At 44.6% G+C, this 19,915-nt stretch overlaps 1 protein-coding gene across 26 annotated transcripts in view; it reads left to right on the forward strand.

Annotated features, from left to right (window-relative positions):
- The window catches only part of CAMK2G (calcium/calmodulin dependent protein kinase II gamma), a 119,374-nt gene that overhangs the window by 93,181 nt on the left and 6,278 nt on the right, over positions 1-19,915 (forward strand). For 5 of the 26 annotated variants that reach the window (XM_068198525.1, XM_068198514.1, XM_068198520.1 and 2 more), the window contains 8 exons: positions 6,231-6,263; positions 10,113-10,181; positions 11,760-11,804; positions 12,451-12,499; positions 14,550-14,663; positions 16,315-16,440; positions 18,973-19,048; positions 19,542-19,636. In XM_068198525.1, coding sequence (XP_068054626.1) covers positions 6,231-6,263; positions 10,113-10,181; positions 11,760-11,804; positions 12,451-12,499; positions 14,550-14,663; positions 16,315-16,440; positions 18,973-19,048; positions 19,542-19,636 — 607 coding nt within the window. The remainder of the gene's footprint in view (positions 1-6,230; positions 6,264-10,112; positions 10,182-11,759; positions 11,805-12,450; positions 12,500-14,549; positions 14,664-16,314; positions 16,441-18,972; positions 19,049-19,541; positions 19,637-19,915) is intronic. The other 21 variants (XM_068198505.1, XM_068198508.1, XM_068198511.1 and 18 more) reach the window with 11 other exon arrangements.

Consider the following 19,915-nt stretch of genomic DNA (forward strand, 5'->3'; position numbering starts at 1 on the left):
GCCTCACCATTGTGACAAGCATATTTGTCACGTGTTGCTCCTTATGCAGGAAACTTGTAATTTTAGCTCCACTCAATTTCTCATCCTGTACAGTTCTAACAAACAAGTTGTGCCAGTGTCTGGTTGAGGTAAGAGCACCTGGTCTTACTTGTGACAAACAATGATTTTCTGCCCATTGCAGTAGTGCAGAGCACAAATACCGTGGCTTGAGCACCAACCAGATTTTCAGCTTTGCGGTATCCTCTTCACTCCCACTTCCTATACAAATTATTCAACATCCGATGTAGGTTTAGAACAAGCACTGCATGCTGTACTTCTAACTGGAGTCTGCTGCTGACCACATGCCATCTGGTTAAGCTGTTTCTCATGTTTTGTCCAGATAAGAAAACTGGTTTATTTTATTGTTGAGTTTTCTGTTTGTCTCTTACAACCTTCTTGGAATTCAACTCTTTATGGAGATTTGAGAGAAAATATGTTTCAGTTTCTTCATTGATTTTATCTGATCCAAGGTGACTATGCACCGTAGACTGTTGTCACAGATATTCACAAAGTAGATAAGAATTGAAAGAGTATTTCTTCCACAAATAGATTATTACATTAGTGTAAAACTTAATGGCTTTAAAGACATTGAGAAAAAAGCACCACCAGTTTGTGTTAATTTGCTTTCTGTTCAAAGTAACTCCCTTTTTTTGGCTGGTATTCAGAGCTGACTGTGCTAGAATTCCAGTGTTTGACAAGCATAGTGGAAGTTTCTATTACATAGTATTACACAAGCTTGAGTGAGACATACACATCTTTCTTGTGTTTTATGCCCAATAACACCATGAAAATGTGTGTTGGTGAATTTCTGATGCAAGGTACAGCATGTACTTGCTGACTTAGCATAAATGAGAAAGGAATGATTTGATAGACATACATGGTGATGTGAGCATCTAGCATGAGTTGTGTTGAGCTGATACTAAAAAAAAAAGCACAATTTTTGTTTCTCTAGCAATAGGCTCAAATCCTTCACTGAAGAAAGTTTAGCACTAAAGCAGTGAGGATGTATGCATTTTACTTGGATCAGATTTTTTTGGAAGGCAGCGGAAGAAGCTTACATCAGGAGGGGAGGAAGGGAAAGAAACTTTTTAAAAAAATTCCAATACTAGTGTGTCCACACTGGGGTTGTTTTGATAAATTTCCATAGATATGACTGCCCCCTCCACCAAATTCCTTTCCAAAAATTCCCCCTCCACCAAATTCCTTTCCAAAATTATTTGAAGCATTCCTGGTTTTCATTTTGCACTGTTGCTTCTATTTCAAGTGCTAATTCTGCTAATTGGTAGAGATTTCATCAGCTTGGCACTTGAGAACTTTTCCATTATCTTAAATAATGAATGATTTAAACTGCCTTGAATCTTAAATTCTGCCTGCTCACCAAACCTTTGTAGTGCTGCACTTTCTTCAAGCAGAATTTGGATCCAAGCTGTTGGAATAGCAGCAGGAAGGCCCAAGTTTTATCCCCAAGGAATTTGATTTTCTGCTTTCAAATCCAGAAAGTGAGGCTAGAAGATACTGAGTGACGAGTTGCAGAGCCCCTGTAACATGCCACATATCTCGTGGTCATCACTGTAGGTCCCAGGTATCTTTTTAAGATTCTAAATTTATGAGCAACATTGTGCATCTACCATTTAAAATTTTATTTTAGATAGTTTCAAATCAGATTTATTTGCTTTCTTGTTCCCCTTTCTAACTGTAATCTGGAGTTGTCATCTACTGCAAGGTGAGAGGGGTTAAGGAGTGGGCTGGGGTAAACACGTGGATGAAGCTTAAGGACACTTTATGCTGAGTGTCCTTTCTCTAAGCTTGTCAGGGTCTGGGCTCCCTGTAGTGAGTGTTACAGTCCTACTGCTGATTTCTTTTTTGTCTCTGGGTAGCACTTCAAAGAGTTATCTTCCCTTTTTTCCAAAGGGGTATTTCACTTCTTGCTGATATGAGAGGTTGTATGTGTTTCCAGTTCTAGCAGGGCCTGTAAGACTCATTTCTATAATCAGAATTTTTTAATGCACAAAATCTTATTTTTAGTTAAGCATGTAATGGTAATGATTTTTTAATTAGTCCTTCTCTAAGCTATTTGTCAGTTTCTTTTTTCTTTCTTGTTTACTTCTGACCACTTGGGTTTGTGACTAGGATTTACAAAATTATATCAATAATGTTCCTCAGGCCCACTGTAACACTATACAGATAGTAAATTGTGGAGCATGCTGTGGGATGCAGGAGATTTTAACAGCATTCACTTGCAATGCTCTGCCAAGTCTGTTGATTTTCTACCTTGTCTTTCTGCCACATGCACTCTGGTATTTTTCCCAGTAAAAGCTGAATAGCACAGCTGAAAGGAGAATTCGACTGAAAGAGGAAAAATCCATTTATTTGGTTTAACAAGGTTAATGTTCTAAAATCTGCCCTATATATTACATAACTGCAAAGAGGTACCAAATACCATTTGTTCTGCTGTTTGTAAGGAATATTGCAGTAAGTGTACATTTTATGCCTGATGTGTACCACTTTCCCTGCCCTTTGCCCAGTAAAGAGTATGTGGGGAAGGAAGGATGCTCTGTAAACTGGCATAGCTGCTGGGAAGCAGTTGGTGAAAGCATGCCTTAAACAGAGAAGGCACAGTAGCAAGATAAAGCAACCTATAAAATCTGCAAGGGTCAAGTACCATTCACAGTGACCAACGGGAGTTAATGCTCCTATCTCTGTATCTGGACTTGTTATAATCTTAAAGCCATACTGTTTAAAGATTGTTTAAACAGGGAGAACCCAAGTTCATCTGAACAGAGTTTTGCACTGGACTGTGTTATGCAAGACACCTGGGGAGTGCTTCAGATCTGTTTAAGTGCTGACATCCAGTAGCACATTATATCCACCTTTGATGCAGTCAGTTTTTTCACTGCATTGTTGTAATGCCTAGAAACACCAACTGAGATCAAGGGTCCAGTGTGCTTAGTTAGCGGTGGCTAAGCAGAAAATCCCTGCCACTTAGCTTACAATTTAAATAGGCAAGCTGACAAAAGGGCAAGAGAGAAGATGTATTGACAAAGATTACATTATTTGCTCAGCATCAGGCAAAAGGGCTAAAGCAGAAGTAGAAATAGGACCTCCAATTTGCTGGTTCAAGATGACTTGCTATGATGATCTGCTTTTAGGTCAACATTTTTTTTCTACCTTAAGTTCTGAAATGACTGTACTCTCCATGGGAATACGAGTTGCTACAAGCATGATATTTTAACATAAATACTGTCAGGATCAGGCTGGGGGAGAACTGCACGTAGAAGATGGAAACACAGAAAGCTGTCATAAAAAAAAATAGCCATGTTAAGTTCCCGAGACTGTGAATGGGACCTTGCTTGGAATCACTCTAATCACTCTACTCCTTATAGTATATTTTATTATGGGCTGTGGAATGATTTACACTCACCATTTCTAGTATTGCTGCCATGCTGAAGAGAAAGTGATTCTTCAGATTGTCTTCTGTCACCTGCTGACTTCTGTTGATTGTTACCTAAAGCAAGACTCTTCCTTAAGTTTCACCATAGAGAATCTGCTCCTCTTTGAGAGATGAACACCTAAAATTCACACACATAATAAAAATAGAACTGTAACAAACACTCATCCCTAGGTTTGTTTTCTGTACTGCTTTGGGAGAATGTTTTTTCCACTTAGGTGTAGGGAAACCCTTAAAGTGATCAGTGAGGTTCTTTACCATAGGCTGTGTCGGCCTTTAACAATTTTTTTTTTTCATTCCCTGGGACATCTCTGCCCTGCCTTAGTAGTTCTTAGAGAGTTCTGTTTTATGGAAGGGAAAGAGAACTCTATAACTAAACTTCTGTTCTCTTATTTACTTTGCTAAGTTGCAGTCACATTACAAGAAGAACAAAAAGCTTTGCTCACTCAGCTAGTCACCTTGGGAAGGTAATAATAGATGGTTCTGATGCAGCTGTTAAGATGTACTGGGAGATTGATCTGGTTTAGTAACTTCCTTGTATATGATTTGACTTAATAAATTTTGATGCTTTAGCACTTACTGCCAGTGCCTCATGCTGGCATTATTTAACATGTCTTGTGTTTTAGTAGTACTTTCATGCATTACACAGACCTCCCTGCCCTTTTCATACTGCAAACACAATACATAGCTTTTCTTCCCTGTGTTTTTATAGTAGCCAGTAATAATGTGCTTTCTGGGATTCCTACACTACATCATGCCCTGTAATAGACTAACACTGTTTTAAATTTAGCTTGTACTCTAATTAAATTCTGATCTTTGGAGGGTTCTGTTTCCTCCTGTGTCAGTGTTACTTGTGCCTCTATGTAGGAGGGTGTTTGTTTTCTGCATGGCTTGGTTGATTCTTTTCATATTGAACCTTTTGCTTGTATCCTAACATTTTCTGTCCCTTTTTTCTTTTGTAACTTACTGGAAGTCAGTATGAATTTCAAATGAGATTGTCTTTCTTAGAGACAGGTTTACCTCAGTATCCATATAGTTTCTTTTTGGCTGCTGCAACTTACAGGATACATTAAAAGTAAAAACAGTAGATTTTCACTGTTGTGAATTTCCACTTTTCCCAGTTAAAAAATCCCTGTTGTGATGGGATACAAGGATTTCTCTGGGTTGATGGCAGTCTAAGCATTATATTCATGCAGTGGTAATACATGATATTTTAGTTCTAGCTTGAGGAAAAGCCTGTGGAGAAGCTAAATTGTCCTGAAAGAAATGAGAGGAAACACAAATTTGTAAACCACCTAATGGCAAGCCCTGTGTTGTGCCTCCATGAAATGGAAGATTTGTGAGCCAAAAGGTGAACAGATCAGAGTCTGTCTGTTCTGGAATTAAAGATCAGATGAGGCAGAAGCTTTGCTAGTTTGATCTGTTCATGCAGTGGCTATGTGACTGTGGACTGTATGCTGTGATTAGGAATGTGGTTCTGGGTAGGAGGTGGACATAGGCACATCTGCTTCCAAAGACATGCCAGTGTGTGTGTGTGTGTGTGCTTGGGCTCTGATGTGAGGATAGCAGGGATGAAGGCAATATTCAAGGTAAGAGCTGTGAAGGCTCAGTAAGTGTATGAAGTGGGGAGCTACAACTCCATGGCCTGTTCTGTGTTCACAGGCTGCTCCAGGGGTGCTGTGGTAGTGTGCAGGAGTCCAGAGCTACAGAACTGAGCCCACGCCATTGTGGGTTTTGACTGACATGAGCTGTGCTGTCCTATACCACTCTGGGCTAGTCTGTAAGCAGAAGAGAAATAGCCTAGATAGTACCAAAGGAGAAGGGCAGGGCAGATGGAAAATGTACTTGGAGACAGCAAGGGGAAGGCATAGCATTGTAATGCTGAAAGACCTGCCAGGCTCAGCTTGAACTGGACGACACTAAGAGTTTAGTGAAAGAGGAGGGAAGTGCATGCTGAGCCTCATTTACTGGAGAGTGCAATTTGGTGTGAAGGTGTCTTTGAAGATGACTGAAGATGCCATTGAGCAAGAGTAGAGTCCAAGAAGGTTGAGTAGTGTTTGAACCTGTTTATTCTTCTACAAGTATCTGAGAGTGCAAAGTGTTCTGGCTGTTGAGTGCTTCTGTCTTTCTTGTTTGAGCATTAGTGCACCTTACCTCTCCAATCAGCCCCAAATTATATGAGAGGGAGCCTTTCTCCTCCTCATGCTATGCACACAAGTTCCCTCTTCTTTCTTTAGTCCCTGTGTGTGCCTTTCTGTTGTGGCCTCCTCCCTACCCTCTAATTTGAGTTGCAAACACACTTCTGCATTCTCCAAGTGTGAACACACAGGGGGTTTCTGCCTACCTCTTCAGTTTGGCTGGGGAAGCTGCCCCATTTTCTGAGGTGGGGGAGCACAGAGAGACACCCCCTTGTATCCCACATCTTGTGCATATATATTACTCTCTCTTCTTCTCTCCTTTTATCAGTGTGTGGGGCACCTGTATTCTGACCTCAGTGTTTGAGGGGATGGGGGTCTTCAGCCCTGCCCTTTCCCCTGGTGTGTAGTCACGTGCTTTAATGGTAACTTCTCTCTCTGTTCCTTTTTTCTGTGTCTGTGCATTTCTGCTGCTGCTTATACCTGCCTCAGGGGAGCTTTATTGGCAGGGGGGCCCTTGCTGGCACACTAATGTGTGAATAGTTTCTGTGCTTTTCTTCTCATCTCCTCTCTTCCCTTCTCTTTCCCTCTCTCAATGATGTGTCCAGAAAAGGAAGTCGAGCTCCAGTGTGCATTTGATGGTGAGCACCTCCCGTAAGCTGCCTGCGATTCGTGCCTCCGCCATTTTCCATGCCATGCACGCTCGGCTTGTGCTCATCACCCTACATAGCATGTCCGTGCAAGGGGGTGGCAGGGGGGGATCAGTGTGCACTCAGGGGTCCATGTCCTCACCAAAAGGGCTCTGTGATCCTCTGGCCACATACAGCTCCCATTTTGTGCAGAAAATCCAGCTGCTGGCAACTCAAATTGACTTTGCCTGCTCTGAGTGTGAAATGAAAAAAGACAGTGGTTCTCCTGGGCTCAGCAGAGCAGGTGTGTGCCTTGCCTGGACATGAGGCTTTGTCATTCTGTTGCAGAGGTGCCAAAAAGAGGAACAGGTGCTTTGCCTGGTGTTGGTGCTGTCATCCTTGATAGGAGTCTTGCGGTGTAGAACAAACTGGGAGTCACTCCAAATGTGGCAGAGACTGATGGGGCTCCAGTGTTCAGATGAAATGTGTGGGCACAACACCATTGGGCAGCTCAGAGCTGCCAGTCGCTTCTTTTTTTAGCATACTTACTGAAAAAGTTTGTCAGAGTCTTTATAATCCAAAACTTCCTTTTGCCCTGATCTTGTTTATGTATCCCAGCATGACCAAATACCCAGTAACTGCCCCGCCCCGTTCCTTTTTCATCCATCAAGGTGTTTGACATTTATAGAATTTGTTAAAAAAGTAGTCAAATCCACTCTCAAGGGTCCAAAGAGGAAATTGGCCAGTGTCATATTGTCAGAAGTCATACACAGCCCAATGACACACTTTTAACACCAAGATATGAACAGTAACCAAAGGACAAGAGTTAGTTATTGTATTCCTTTGCACAGAAAAATAACAGAAAATATTTCTCCCATTTCAGATAGAAGTGGGAATGTTACAGTACCAAGGCAGCAGAGTAATTGTTTTTGCATTACTACCTGGAAGATATTTCTCCTCTTCCGCTGTCAATGACACCTTAAAACTGTGTAAAAAAGCCCCACTAAAAAAGTAATCCCAAAGTACTGCTTTAAAAATCTGAAGTGAGTGACTAACTTTCCACCAGCCCTGCTTTTATGCGGGGCAGCAGTTTGCTTTGCCTTTCTTGCCCTTCTTTTTGCCCACTTCCCACTGCCAGCAATACTTAAATTCCCTTTGCAAATTGTTTTAAAGCAGCTGGGATATGTAAACCGTGTAAGCATCAGCCTCTGAAAACATGGAAGTAGTGAAAGTGGCCGAATAACCAGAGACAGCCCTTGTGTTGGTAGTTACTTTCTCTTAGCTGGCTACATGTGTGTGTCCCTACGATATGAGCACTGGTCTGTTTTCTTTCTCTTGCACCCTCTGTGTTGCTCGTGCCTGTCTGTCTGTCTGTCTCTTGTTGGGCTCAGGAAATGTTGCCAACTGCTGTGCCAAAACGAATCGTGTTACAGATCTTAAGAAGGGCCTAGCACCTTTTTAGGGAATGGGCCTCTTTTAACTTGAGTTGTACAGAATTACCAAGGATTGTACCCTGGCCAGTGACTGATGTTGGCTGGCAGCAGGGGGGGAAGGAGGGGTAAGAGTTGGCTGTGCTGCCTGCACCTCTGGGAAGGAAAGGCTTCTTCCAGGCTGGAGCACTTGGTTAGATGGCCACATGACGTGAGTGTGTGCCGGAAGCTCAATATGTCAGATACCTTCCTTCACCTGAGAAAGAGCTGTGAAAAACATGCAGGCTAAGCTGCCTCTAATTTCATTGGGACACCATCCTGTAGTAAAATGCTATCCAATTCTGGACTAGCAAACATGATACTTGGTCTTCTTCAGCCCACCGGCCGGGGAAGAATATTGTGGGTGAGCTGGGTGCTCAGTGCAGACTGGAAGGTAGGCTGTGTGCTTTGAGTATGTGGGGGTTTGCACTTTATAAGGCAACATAATGCTCCTAACAGGCTGTTGTCAACTTTTTATTTGGAACAGTGGCTTTGTGGATGTTTGTTTAGGTTTTGGTTGTTATGTTGGGGTTTTTTTCCCATTTGGCCTTAGGTATGAAGCCTTCCAAAACAGTGGAATTATTTTTGTATAGCTTCTTCTATGCTAATTTTTTTTTGCTATCCCAGTGGGCTAAGAAAAATGGGTTACCTTCCTCTCACTGGAAGAGGTTTGGAAGATAGATCTCTGCATTAGGATCACTGTTTCTGAAGAAGTACAAGAGCCTCAGTGCTGTGTGGAGAGGTGGACCATTGTCAGAAGTTTGTGTTTGTGCCACAAAATAGCTTGGGATTAACTTTTTCAGGTTGATCTGCTCCTCTTCAACATCCACAGTGACCTGTCATCTCTTCTGCCATCAGGCTGGAAATACATGCATAAAACAAAACTCTTGGAAGGCCAGAGTCTTAGGACAATGCAGAGATGTATAGAAAGAGGCAGAAAAGCATAATTTCTGTGGTATTTCTCCTTTCTTAGGTTAGAGTTTGAGTGTACATGTTTGGGGCTTTTCCCCACGACTTCTAAAGAGTTCATTTCTGCCTCTCTCTCTCTTCTACTTCCCCCCCCTTCCACCTGCCCCATCTTCCTCTTTTGTTTCTCCTCTCTCCCTCTCCAAAAGGGATAGTTAAGCCAAGACCTGTTGCTTATGAAGAAGACCCAAATTGTTAGTAGGTGTTTTTTAAGTCTCGGTCTTATAAGATCTGTCACTGGTTGACAAAATTATACCTTTGGCAGATGTTTTCCAGCTTAGCATTTGGCTTCTCCATTCTTTGTGGTGTTTGTGGTGTGGTGATAAGGGCCTGATGTTTTGAAGTACGAGTTTGCACTCCCTGAGTGGGGTAGAGAGCCACTGCAATGAGGGCACACTACTGTGAGTTCCCATCGGGTGCCCTGATCTGTTAAATAAGGAGTGTGAGTGACGCTCCTCAGAGACAATTTTGACCTTGCTGCTGGCATCTAGCAGCAAAAGAGACGTAGCCTCGTGTGGGGGTCACATGTGGGCTGGATTTGTGGGCTAGGAATGCTGTACTTACGGATAGGTTTGGCTTCCTACAGACGGAGACTTGGCTCATTCCTGACATACATGACTCAATGGGAAGATTCTTTTCAGCCAGCTGGTGATAGCCTCACTGTTGTGCTGATTGAATGCAGGAAATGGAGATTTTATTCTTCTACCACAGCTACAGGAGAGTGTGAAGAGGGGAAAGATGAAAAGCTGCTGGGCACCATCCAGAGAACTTTGTACTTGTGGAACTATATGGCCTTTTCCTTATGCCCCAATCCCATTCCTTTCAATATTTTGGTCCTGAAGTCTCTTTGTGCAGGTCACAGCAGGGATACAACATATCATACATTACCTTTTCTCTACCTTTTCTAGGGCTGATCACACTTTTACTTGGCTCAGTAGATTCCCTGGAACTCTCAGCATTATTACATACCTAGAACTGTTTCTGTATACTTTGGGACACCTCAGACTTGACTTCCATTTGTTTGAGAACATGACTACTGTGTGTCTCTCACTTCTGTAGTCTCTTTCTCTCAGGACAGCTGCCATGTCTCATTTTCCTTCACCAGATATTTTTTGTTAGTGCTCATTGCAGGATTCTCCCCACCCCTTTGGGCTGCTGCCTTTTTGCCTTCTGTTTTCCTTCCTTATAGCTCTAGCAGTGCATTCACATTTGAATTTTGGTACATCCCTTACAACTTCTGTTGCCTCTGGGGGAAGGATGATGTCCAGCAACTGGGGCAGCACTCCTCCTTCCTCCCTCTTCTTGGTGATTGAGCCTGTGGGGAGGGTCGGGTCTGAGGAGATGGTTGGGGTTGAAACAATAATGTCATTTTCTTGCTGCCTCTGCTGCCCAGCATGGGAACTAAAACCATGTTTTTCTGTCTCAGTCACAGAGCAACAACAAAACCAGTATAGTAAGCACTGCAAAAGAAACACCCCCAGTGCAGACGTCCATGGTATCTTCCCCAAACGCTATTTTTTTCCTGTTTGGTTTAATTTTGATTCTGTCCTCTCCCCTTCTCCTCCCAAACCCCTTCCCAAGTGCTGCTTGTGCCACTCTGTTTCAGCTTTGTTTTGGCTTCGTTCTGTCTGTGTCCCTGTGCTGCTGTGGGGCCTGATCACAGCCTCACAGGCTTTGGGATGGGGGTGCTGAGCAGAGCTGTGGTTGGATGTGGGGATCGCAGCTTGCCTGGACTTCCCCATGTGCCACCCCTGTATAGTTCTGTGTGTCCCGTTCAACTGTTCCTGCTGGCTTTGGGGAGGATGGTTTTGAAAAAGAGAGCGTCTCCAACACTCAGGAAATGGAGGATGGACTTCAGGACACCAGAGAAGAAAGGGCAGACAAAGGGTTTTTAGAAGAATCCTTTGCTGGCCTATTTGGCCTGCTCAGTTGAGTGGCTGATCTCCTGCAGCTCACTGACTTGCTGGGCTGGCACTTTCAGTTTGGCCTGTGTGCAAGCTCTACAGTGCCAGTTCAGTGCCAGTGCCAAGTACATTGAACAGCACAGCTTGGGTGTGTGGCCTGCCTCAGCAGCCGTGGAAGATGAGGCAGCAGTGCAGCGGGTGGCAGAGGCAGATGGGTGAGTGTACAGCACTGCCCAGCACTGTCCCTGCTGCCCTTGCTGAGCCACCCAGCAAGAACGACCGCAGTGGGAGGAGATGGTGCAGGGTCCTGAAGTCTTGTCCTGGTAATGGAAGGATGAGTGCAGCAGCTAGTTAGCACCCATAGGCCTGGTAGCTGCTCTTTGTTGTCTGTCTCTGGAGAGTTGGATTTGGCGTTTTTGGGGCATGGAGGGTGGGATTTGGTGTTGGGGTTTTTTTTGTTGTAGAATGAAGAATTCTTGGGACACTTCATAATTTTCTGCTTTCCTTTCACTACCTTTTTCATTATGTTTTTGATATTGGGAGAGCCTTTCTAAATTATTAAATATGGTTATTATTGAAATTGGAGCTCATTTCAGAGACTTTTAGAAAAATGTGCCTTTTTTCACAGTTCCTTAGCAACTCCTCTCTGAGAGGCATTGAGGTGGTTTAGCTCATCCTATTTTTATTATGGAAATTATGAATGTCCCTTTTTTAGGGTAAAATACCCAGCAGTCTTTCAAAAAAAAACCTGGGAGACAAAGGCCCCAGCCCAGTATTATCCTTTCTTCCCCCTCTCCTGAAGCATTTTCCAGTGAGGATGCTGCTGAGGGGTCCTTACCTCATGAACGGCTGCAGAGGGTGCACACGGGCTGCTTGGTTGCCCCCTGGTGTCTCTGCCAGCCTGGTTCACTGGAAGCAAATTGGGAATTAGGGGCAGTTGCAGGGAAGCTGGGGGCTTTGTCTCCTTGTGACTGTAGCTTTAGTGCAGCCTCTCTCTTAATGAAACTGTGCAGGAAGTGTGTACACACGCAGGCACACGTGTGCTGTTTGGAGTTTGTGATTTGACTTTTTTTCAATGTCAGTCACCTTTTCTCCACTTGCTGGGGAGTGAAAGTAAATTAGAGAATGCTTTGGAACTAGAGTTTAATGATTCTTCCATCCTTTCCTAGGAGCCTCAAACAACTGTTGTCCATAATGCTACAGATGGCATAAAGGTAAGGGATGGGAGTGTTGCCAGAAAAACCTCTGCTTCTCTCTTGTTCTTGTCTTCATGTATCTTAATTCAGTTTCTACCTTTCCAATGTCTGGTTTGTAGCATGCTCCTGAATACTGCAGACAATAGATTAGGAGGGTTGTGTTATATGGCTGTGGATCTCTGAAAGAGGCTGAGTAAAGACAACTGTTCAGACAGTAACACATCTTTCCTATTGTGGTGTATAACCAGCACTCTCATTCATATGTGGGATGGAAGAGGAGATATAGGCACTTAAGCTTTTTTTTTTTTCTTCTGTAAATGGACACTTCCTCTGAGAAAGCCTAGCAGCCCTTCTTTAGCTTCTTGTGGCTATTCTTCCAAACAGAAGCAACTCTCATTAGATTTAATTTGACAGAGTTTGGTAACTTCCACACTTGTAAAAGTTCTGGGTTAAGAGCTTGAACATGCAAAAGCTGAGCAAAGATGCTGTTACATTGTGCTTTGTATTTGGCCTGCTTACGTTCAAATCTTCCTTGTATCATCCTCTCCCTTCCATCCCTGCCAACGTTTTTGTGCTTTTCTCCATCTTTCTTCACAAAGAAATCAAACTATTTGCTCATTCTCCCAACTGCTGATGCCTGGTAATGCTCTGTTCTGCCATGCAGGGTTCCACAGAGAGCTGTAACACCACAACTGAAGATGAGGACCTGAAAGGTAGGTATTTTGCCTGTAACTTTGAATACAGTTAAGTGTAGGCAAGGGATTTTAGAGATTCAGTCATTGCCTTGAACTAGTTTCCCAGATTTCTGTGTCTGACTCAGTTCATAAATGCGCCATGACGCTGTCATTCCTGTCACAGTGGGACCGTGCATTGGGGAACCATCTGACTTGGCCTCTGTGGTATATAAACACTGAGCTAATTTGTTTTTGTCTCAGAGTTGGAATTCTTTTCTTGCATATATCATAATCTGTTCATCTCCAGTCCATTTCTAGGTGTGGAAAATACCCTACCAGTCCCTAGAGGTTTGAACTCTGCCTGTGTTTTTGTGCTTCCCTGTAGATTACAGAGAGTTGAAACCTCTCTCTTACCACTCAGTCTCCCTTTTCACCCCTTTCTGGGAATATCTTTTGTGACATGCAAAGACTTCCCTTGTTATTTTTTTTCTCTTTGGGTCTATTTTTTTTCTAAGATGAAGATCATTCTCAGCCTGTTGTCCTTGACTGAGATATCAGTAGAGGGAGAGGCTGAGAAGAGATTTCATGCCTTTCAGTGACCATATCATAAATATCATGTACTTGTAAAACTCTTTAAATGAAGGAGCTCCAAGTTCCATATGTGCTCGTGTTGTTTGAGCTGCTGTCTTTTGCCTAACCTCCCTAATGAAGGAGGAGCAGACATTTTCCTGAATAAACAAGTTTGAGATGGGTGAAGGTAGTTTGCATTCTGAGACAAATGTGTTAATAACTTGCATTTTGAGGCAGAGGTATTCTCATTCTCCCTGTAGTCCATTTGACTTAGGAATAAGCCAGGGAAAAATCAGTGCTGACTCTGTGATGTAGCAGTAATGTCACCTCTGTCAGTGAGGTAGTTCCTGATACTTTCCCCATGGCTTGTCACAAGCCACTGGCTTCTCTTCTGAGGAATCACAGGGAGCAGAAATGCATGTGAATGAATGAGCTCTGCAATACAGATTGTTTCAGATAAGACCTGGCCTCATTACAGGACAGTCTTCTAGCTCCCACCTTTTTGCCAAAGAGTAAGCCGTGGTTTAAGAACCTAGCTTTGAGGGACAGGAACTGGATGGATTTTGTAGTGCGGTAATACATTTGATTTATCATCTCTGCTGGATAGCCATCCAGAATGGGTATTTGTCCAGAACCTTGTCTCCTGTGGCACTTTTTATTCTGGAGAGGTCACATGGTTGAGCTAGCTGAGCTGATGGGTGTTGTAAGTCAGGAATACAAATGCTGCAAGGAAAAGAAGTCTAGGACTGGAATAGAAGGTGGGGAGGAAGGAATGCAGCTGGTCAGTGTGCAGAGTTGTATAGGGCTACATTGCTACAGATCAAAGTTGTGTTTTGGGTTTTTTGGCAGAGGTTAGAAAATTTTGTTACAGTTTTAATAGAAGGGAGCATTTGAATGGTGATTGGGAGGGAAAGAGTTTGCACAGTAGTGGTTTGTGCCTGTGGCCAGCTCTGGTAATTTTAGTCCTCCAGTTTTAAGTGTAGCTGTGTTCACCAGTGCTCTTTTTCCATTCCTGCCCTTCCACATTTTAAGATAAGCAAGCATTTGAGCAAAACTAAATAGATCAAAAGGTTTGGGAGTGTTGAAGTTCTCAGTGTTCTGCATAGCCATGACTCTCGGAAAAGGGAAGTGCTTGTACAGTTCCTCTGCCAACTTCTTTAAAACTTCTTGTTTTAAATAGACATCAGGATACACAGATCAGTTCTGCTGTGCTGTAGGAGATGTTATCTTTATCCATCAGTGACAGTTGCCTCAGGGATATGTTGTTTCCACTGTGGTGGGGCTAAAGGCAGTGTGTGTCTTCGTTCTTCCTCCACCCCCCTGCCCTTGTGTCATTCTAAATTGCACAGCAGGTTCATGTTGTCGAGCTGTCTACTTGCTTTGCCCTGGAGGATACTCCTGCATGTTTTGTGCCCAGCATTGTGGTTTCTTTAATGTTCTCCTATTTACTTTCTCTTTTTTTATTTACTGAACTTGCGTGTTTTGTTTGTGTTTGTGTTTTAATTCCCTGCCATGCTAGCTCCCCCTCTCTCCACCGGGGACGGCAGCTCAGTGCTTGAAGGACGGAGGCACAGTGAGAGCAAAACACAGACTGAGTCCATGCAGTCCCAGCTTTCTCTCTGTTTCTCAGCCAGTAAGTCCAGGGGTGCAGTGCTTCACAGCATCTTTTTCTCACCCCTTCCTCCACCCTTCTCATTTCTCCTTACCTAAGATTTTTCCTTTCCTCAAATTCCTTCCAAAATGTTGATTTTCCATTTTCAGTGTTCCAGAATAAAAAGAAATCATCTCCCTTCCTGCAAAATACCCTCCTTTTCACACTGAATTTTTCCAAACATTTCCTTCCCTTTCTGAAAAAAAAAAAAAAAAAAAAAAAAGAACCTCATCCTAGCTAATTTCATTCCCTTGCTTTCATCTGGGTGAGATGTGGAGTTCTCTGCAGAGACACTGCCTTTTGGGGTTTCCTTGGTCAAGTCACTGCATCTCTTAGTTTTCCTTGTGGTAAATGGGGTCAGTGGTGCAGGTCTGCTTATGGAGGGGATGCATGAGACTGAATTCAGTCTCACTTGTCAGAACTTCTGAGGACCTCAGACATGAATGGTGCTCGGAAGTACCAAAGGAACAAAAACCAATATTTTCAGACTACTTTAAGGTGCTTTCAGGCTGTGGCTCCTGAAAGACCCCAAAGCATTTTTTAATCTATTATCAAGTGTTTGAGTGAAAATCCTGGGATAATGGTGGCTCTGAAGAGCATTTGCCTGTCATGAGCTTTACCTTGTGTGTTTGCCTTTAGCTCAGTTAGCTGGTACCATAGTTAGTCTGTGAGTTATGGTAAGTTCTGTGTGATATCTCCTGAACTTGCTAGCTCTGTAGAGGAGCCTGTGGCTGAAAAACTCTGAAAATGCATATGAAAAAAACTATTAGGTTGGATAAAATCTAGGTGGAATTCTCAGCCTTTTTCCTGCACAGACATACTGTACTAGCTGCCTGACTATTTAAAACACTAGTAGAAGGAACTTTGGTGTGAGCTGGGAGCATCTGGAGTATTTGATTCTGCTCGGGTCAGTCTAAGAAGGAAGAACCAGGCATGCCCTCTTCCTCTCTCTTCCTGTTGTGTTTCCCTGGTTTTCTACACACAGCACCAGTATCTCAAATGATGCAGCAGTTGGAGCATCTCTGTTACTTGTTTTTGAAGTGGCTCAAAGGATGCCAGACTGCTGGTTTGTAAGGTGCAATTGGAAAGGTGTTTTGCCTAGCCAGAATGGAAGGGAAATGATCTCTTCTGAAGTCCTTTTTGCTGTGAGCTGTCCATCACTGCTCTCTTACTAATTCCTTCCTCTTGCTCATAGCAAGGCCCTGCTTGGTAGACTAAGGAGTGCCGAATCACTTCTCTGCCAAGTGGGTCAGTGTTCTCCCACTTCACTTCCCTCCAAGTTGAGATGTGCAGTGATTTGGATATTCCTGCTTTCTTTAACCCCATCTTGTACTTGCCCTTGTGCTGCTGTCACTATTCCGACCACTGTTTTAGGTCTCCCTCAAACTCCCTCCAGCACTGGTGTAATTCCTGCTGTGCTTTTTGCACCAGTGCCCGAGTGGCCCATGCCAAGCAGTGTCTGGCCCAAGTGATGTGACAGAGGCAGGAGAGCAGGTAGAAGTTATTGGGATGTGGATATGTCTGTGTGCTGACTGGGGCCGGGGCTGTGTGTGTCTGTACTTCTTTGTTGGATTTTATTTTACTTTCTGATTTTTGTCTGTTTATTATTTTAATGCTTACATTTGTTTTGCAGCTACACAGTCTTGTGAAGAGAAGCTCCATGCCTGGGACAGCCCAGGGCAGACATTGGAGTTAGAACGTGCTCGGTCGGAGCCTTTGCTAACTCCAGTAGTTCCCTTTGTACTTAACCGAGCACCGTGTAAGTTAGCAGCTGGGTAGCAGTAGCGGAATAGTGCAACTCATGCTAGTTACCCTAGATGTAAAGTTCCCTCTCTCTCCTCCCCTGCCCCTCACCCCGTCCGTCCGAGCCGGGCCGTGGCTGAGCGCTCCGAGCTGCCGCCACCGGTCCCGGCGGGGGCCGCGGCCGCAGGAGCCGGGTGCGGGAGCGGCGGCGGCCGCCGGGGGGCGCCAGGCGCAGGGGCGGGGAGCGGGGCCGCCCGCAGCCCGTCCCGCAGCCCGTCCCGCAGCCCGTCCCGCAGCCCGTCCCGCAGCCCGTCCCGCCCGCGGCCGCCGCTCCGCCCCGTGCCGCGGGGGAGACAGAGCCCGGCCCCGGCCCGGCCCCGGCCCCGGCCCCGGCCCCGGCCGCGAGCGGTGCTCGCTGAACGCGCCCGCAGCGCTCCCCGGCCGGCGGTGTAGCTGCTGTGGCGGGGCTGCCTCGCACAAAGCAGGGTGAAGCAGCCGGGGGGCATGGTCGGTGACCGTGTTGGTGCATGTCGCCTCCCGCTTGTGCCTCTGCCGTGCCAGTTTGGAGGACCCGCGGATTCAGCGGGAGCGGCAGGCGCGAATGCCATCCGCCTGGACATCCCGAGGCTCTCTGTCCTTCGGACAGACTGCTCACCTCCCGTGTGCCGGTTCCAGCTCGGGACATGTAGTGAGAGCCAGGAGACGAGCACAGTCTGATGGGATGGACTAGTGTTGAAGGACAGGCCAGATGTCCTTCACGCACCAAGGCACCTTGGAAAAGGATGCAAATTTCCTTAAGATGAGCCAGCACACCGTGACTTGGGACTGCAGACTCCCTCACTCATCCGAAATGCAGCCTTTCCCATGCACTCCATCTTCTGGACATTGATGGTGCATGGTTTGGAGGTCCAACAAGTAGACCTTCTTCATGTGAAATTAATCCCAGACAACTTGCTTGTAAGGACATTTTTCACAACAGATACAGCCCACTGTATCGTTTTGACCCATTCCCTGTGTAGATCTTTTCACATGTGGAAGTGTATACAGCCTGCATAGTAAAACCAGCCACCTTATTGTTATGAGCCAGATGTCCCCTATCTGAGGGGTTTCTGAGGCTGGCTCAGTAGTAAAATTCTCTTAACTGATTTCCAGAATGGGTACAGACATCTTTCATAGCTAGTGAGATTATCGTGTTGCTCTTTGGCTGCACTTACCAATGGCAGGATGACGTGCATGGGCAAGGGGGAGAGCAGTTCAGAGAAGCATCTTCTGGCATTTAGAATGGAATTCAGCTTCCCTGACTTGAACATCTAAAGGTCGTAGGTCGGATATAAACACCATCCCCCTAATCTAAGATGCCTATGTGAGACTTCCCAGAAGAACCAATTTGTTTCAGGGCCCAAAGGGAGAACAGTCAGGGGACTGGTTCCATTTCAGACGCCTATATTTTAGATGCTGAAGGGCACAAGAATGGCACTTTTAGTGGTAGAAATTGTATATTATCTGATAACATTGAAAAGAATGCTAGAGAACCTCTTAAATATCTGTATAATGTGCAGAAGAGTCTACCTACAGGTGTGGGGAAGGCTGAAGAGATGTAAGGTTGTGCATATAGGCTTAGGCATAGGTATGGTGCACATAGTAGTCATAGAATAGAATTGTGTTGTTTAACAGACCTAATTGAAACTTTGTAAATGTTACTAATTCTTGAGACCAGCACGGATGATGGAATGCTGCAGAGAGGAAGGGACCTGGGCAATCTGCTGTGGGGAGCCAAGAGAAGAGAGTGCAGAGGTGCTGGCCACATGGGGGCCAAACAACACTAGACAGACAGCCCTTGTCTTCATACATCTTGAAGTGCAGTGTGCTGGGCTGGCTTAACAGCAGTGCTGTCAGAGTGCTGTAAAGAATTGTGCCATAGGGACTGGCAGAAGCTAACTGCATGAGGAGCAGTGCACTCTCAGACATAGCTAGGACTTGCTCATCCAACCCGTCCATCCTGCTGCCGTCATCTTTCTAGCTTGCAGAAGCCATCCCTACATGTCCCAGTGGCTTGTTTGCAGCATTCACAATAGCTGAGGTATTGATGATGGTGATAGGCAGCTTGTTGGGAGACTCTTTCCAATTGGCTTGATCGATGTGGTCATTTGTATATGGCTACTGTGGTGAAGGTTTTCCACATCTTAAGCTGCCAGACAACTACTTTACATGGCCACTGCCATTCATTGGTCAGACTCCCCAGAAGCAGCTCTGGCTGTCATTCAGGAGACACCTCTGGTGCCTTAGACCTTTCTAGAAAAAATAAAAAAGGTCACTTTATTTCCTTTCTCCCTGCATTATGGGATCACCATTTCCCTTTCATACCACTGCCCCCCTACTGTCATGTGGATGACTGTCTTAGCTGCATATCTCCAGAATGCAGGGAGCAGCATCCTATGAGATCTAGACTAATGGTGCTCTACAAATTGCTTGTAGGAAGCACCCCCTAGCCTCATATTTCTACTGAACTCTTCAGCACAGCTAAATTGCTCTTTCTTCTTGTTCACAGTGCGTAAGCAAGAGATCATTAAGATAACAGAGCAGCTGATAGAGGCCATCAACAATGGAGATTTTGAGGCTTATACGTAAGTAGAGATGCTTTCTGACAGGTTGTTTATCAGTTTGTGTGCAAGTGATGCTCTGGCTCCTGGGTATGAGGAGCTGTCATGCAGTCAGGGATGGTAAAAGATTTTATCCTTCTTAGCCTATATCAGTTAGGAGTAAGAGATGGAGTAGTAGAGCTCTAAAGGAATATCAAGTCAGGTAGCAAAAAGCAACAGGAGCAGCAACAGGAAAATATCCTGGGTTTGTAAGAAAAGTACAGGGGAGGACAATGAGAAGAGCAGAAAGAGAATAAAAGGAAAGTCAATAACCTAGAAATTTATTTCATGTGAAATGCCATCTGGTTGGCTCCTTGAGTTACAGTAGGGCTGAGTCTTCAGGAACTTACTTCTTGGAGTAGGGAGGTGTAGTTAGGTGGACAGAGGGTGTCAGTCAAATGGCATACCAGCACTTCACTGTGTGAATAGCTCTTGGGATCAAATGCAAACTGTAAACCTGTGCTGCTTTTCTTTGCAGAAAAATCTGTGATCCTGGCTTGACCTCATTTGAACCTGAAGCACTGGGGAACCTGGTTGAAGGAATGGATTTCCATAAGTTTTACTTTGAAAACTGTGAGTGGGTAGATTTGGTAACTGCAACACCTTTCTCTCTACTCTTCCTTTGTTACATTTGTGGGGGAAAATTGGCCTTGTTTTTACTGGTTATCAGAATAAGCAGAAACTTGATTGTGCTTGGGTTATGATGCATTCATGAAAGCCAGCAGCCTTTCTGTCAAAAAGCCTGTTCAGCAGCAATTTCAATTCTAAACCCCACATCCCTTCACTCTAGGCCTACAATCTGCCAGGTGGAAATATTTTGTACCTGGCATGGACTGCAGGAGCTTTAAAAGT

This window comes from Anomalospiza imberbis, chromosome 8, assembly GCF_031753505.1.
Source record: "Anomalospiza imberbis isolate Cuckoo-Finch-1a 21T00152 chromosome 8, ASM3175350v1, whole genome shotgun sequence".
NCBI classification, from domain to species: domain Eukaryota; kingdom Metazoa; phylum Chordata; class Aves; order Passeriformes; family Viduidae; genus Anomalospiza; species Anomalospiza imberbis.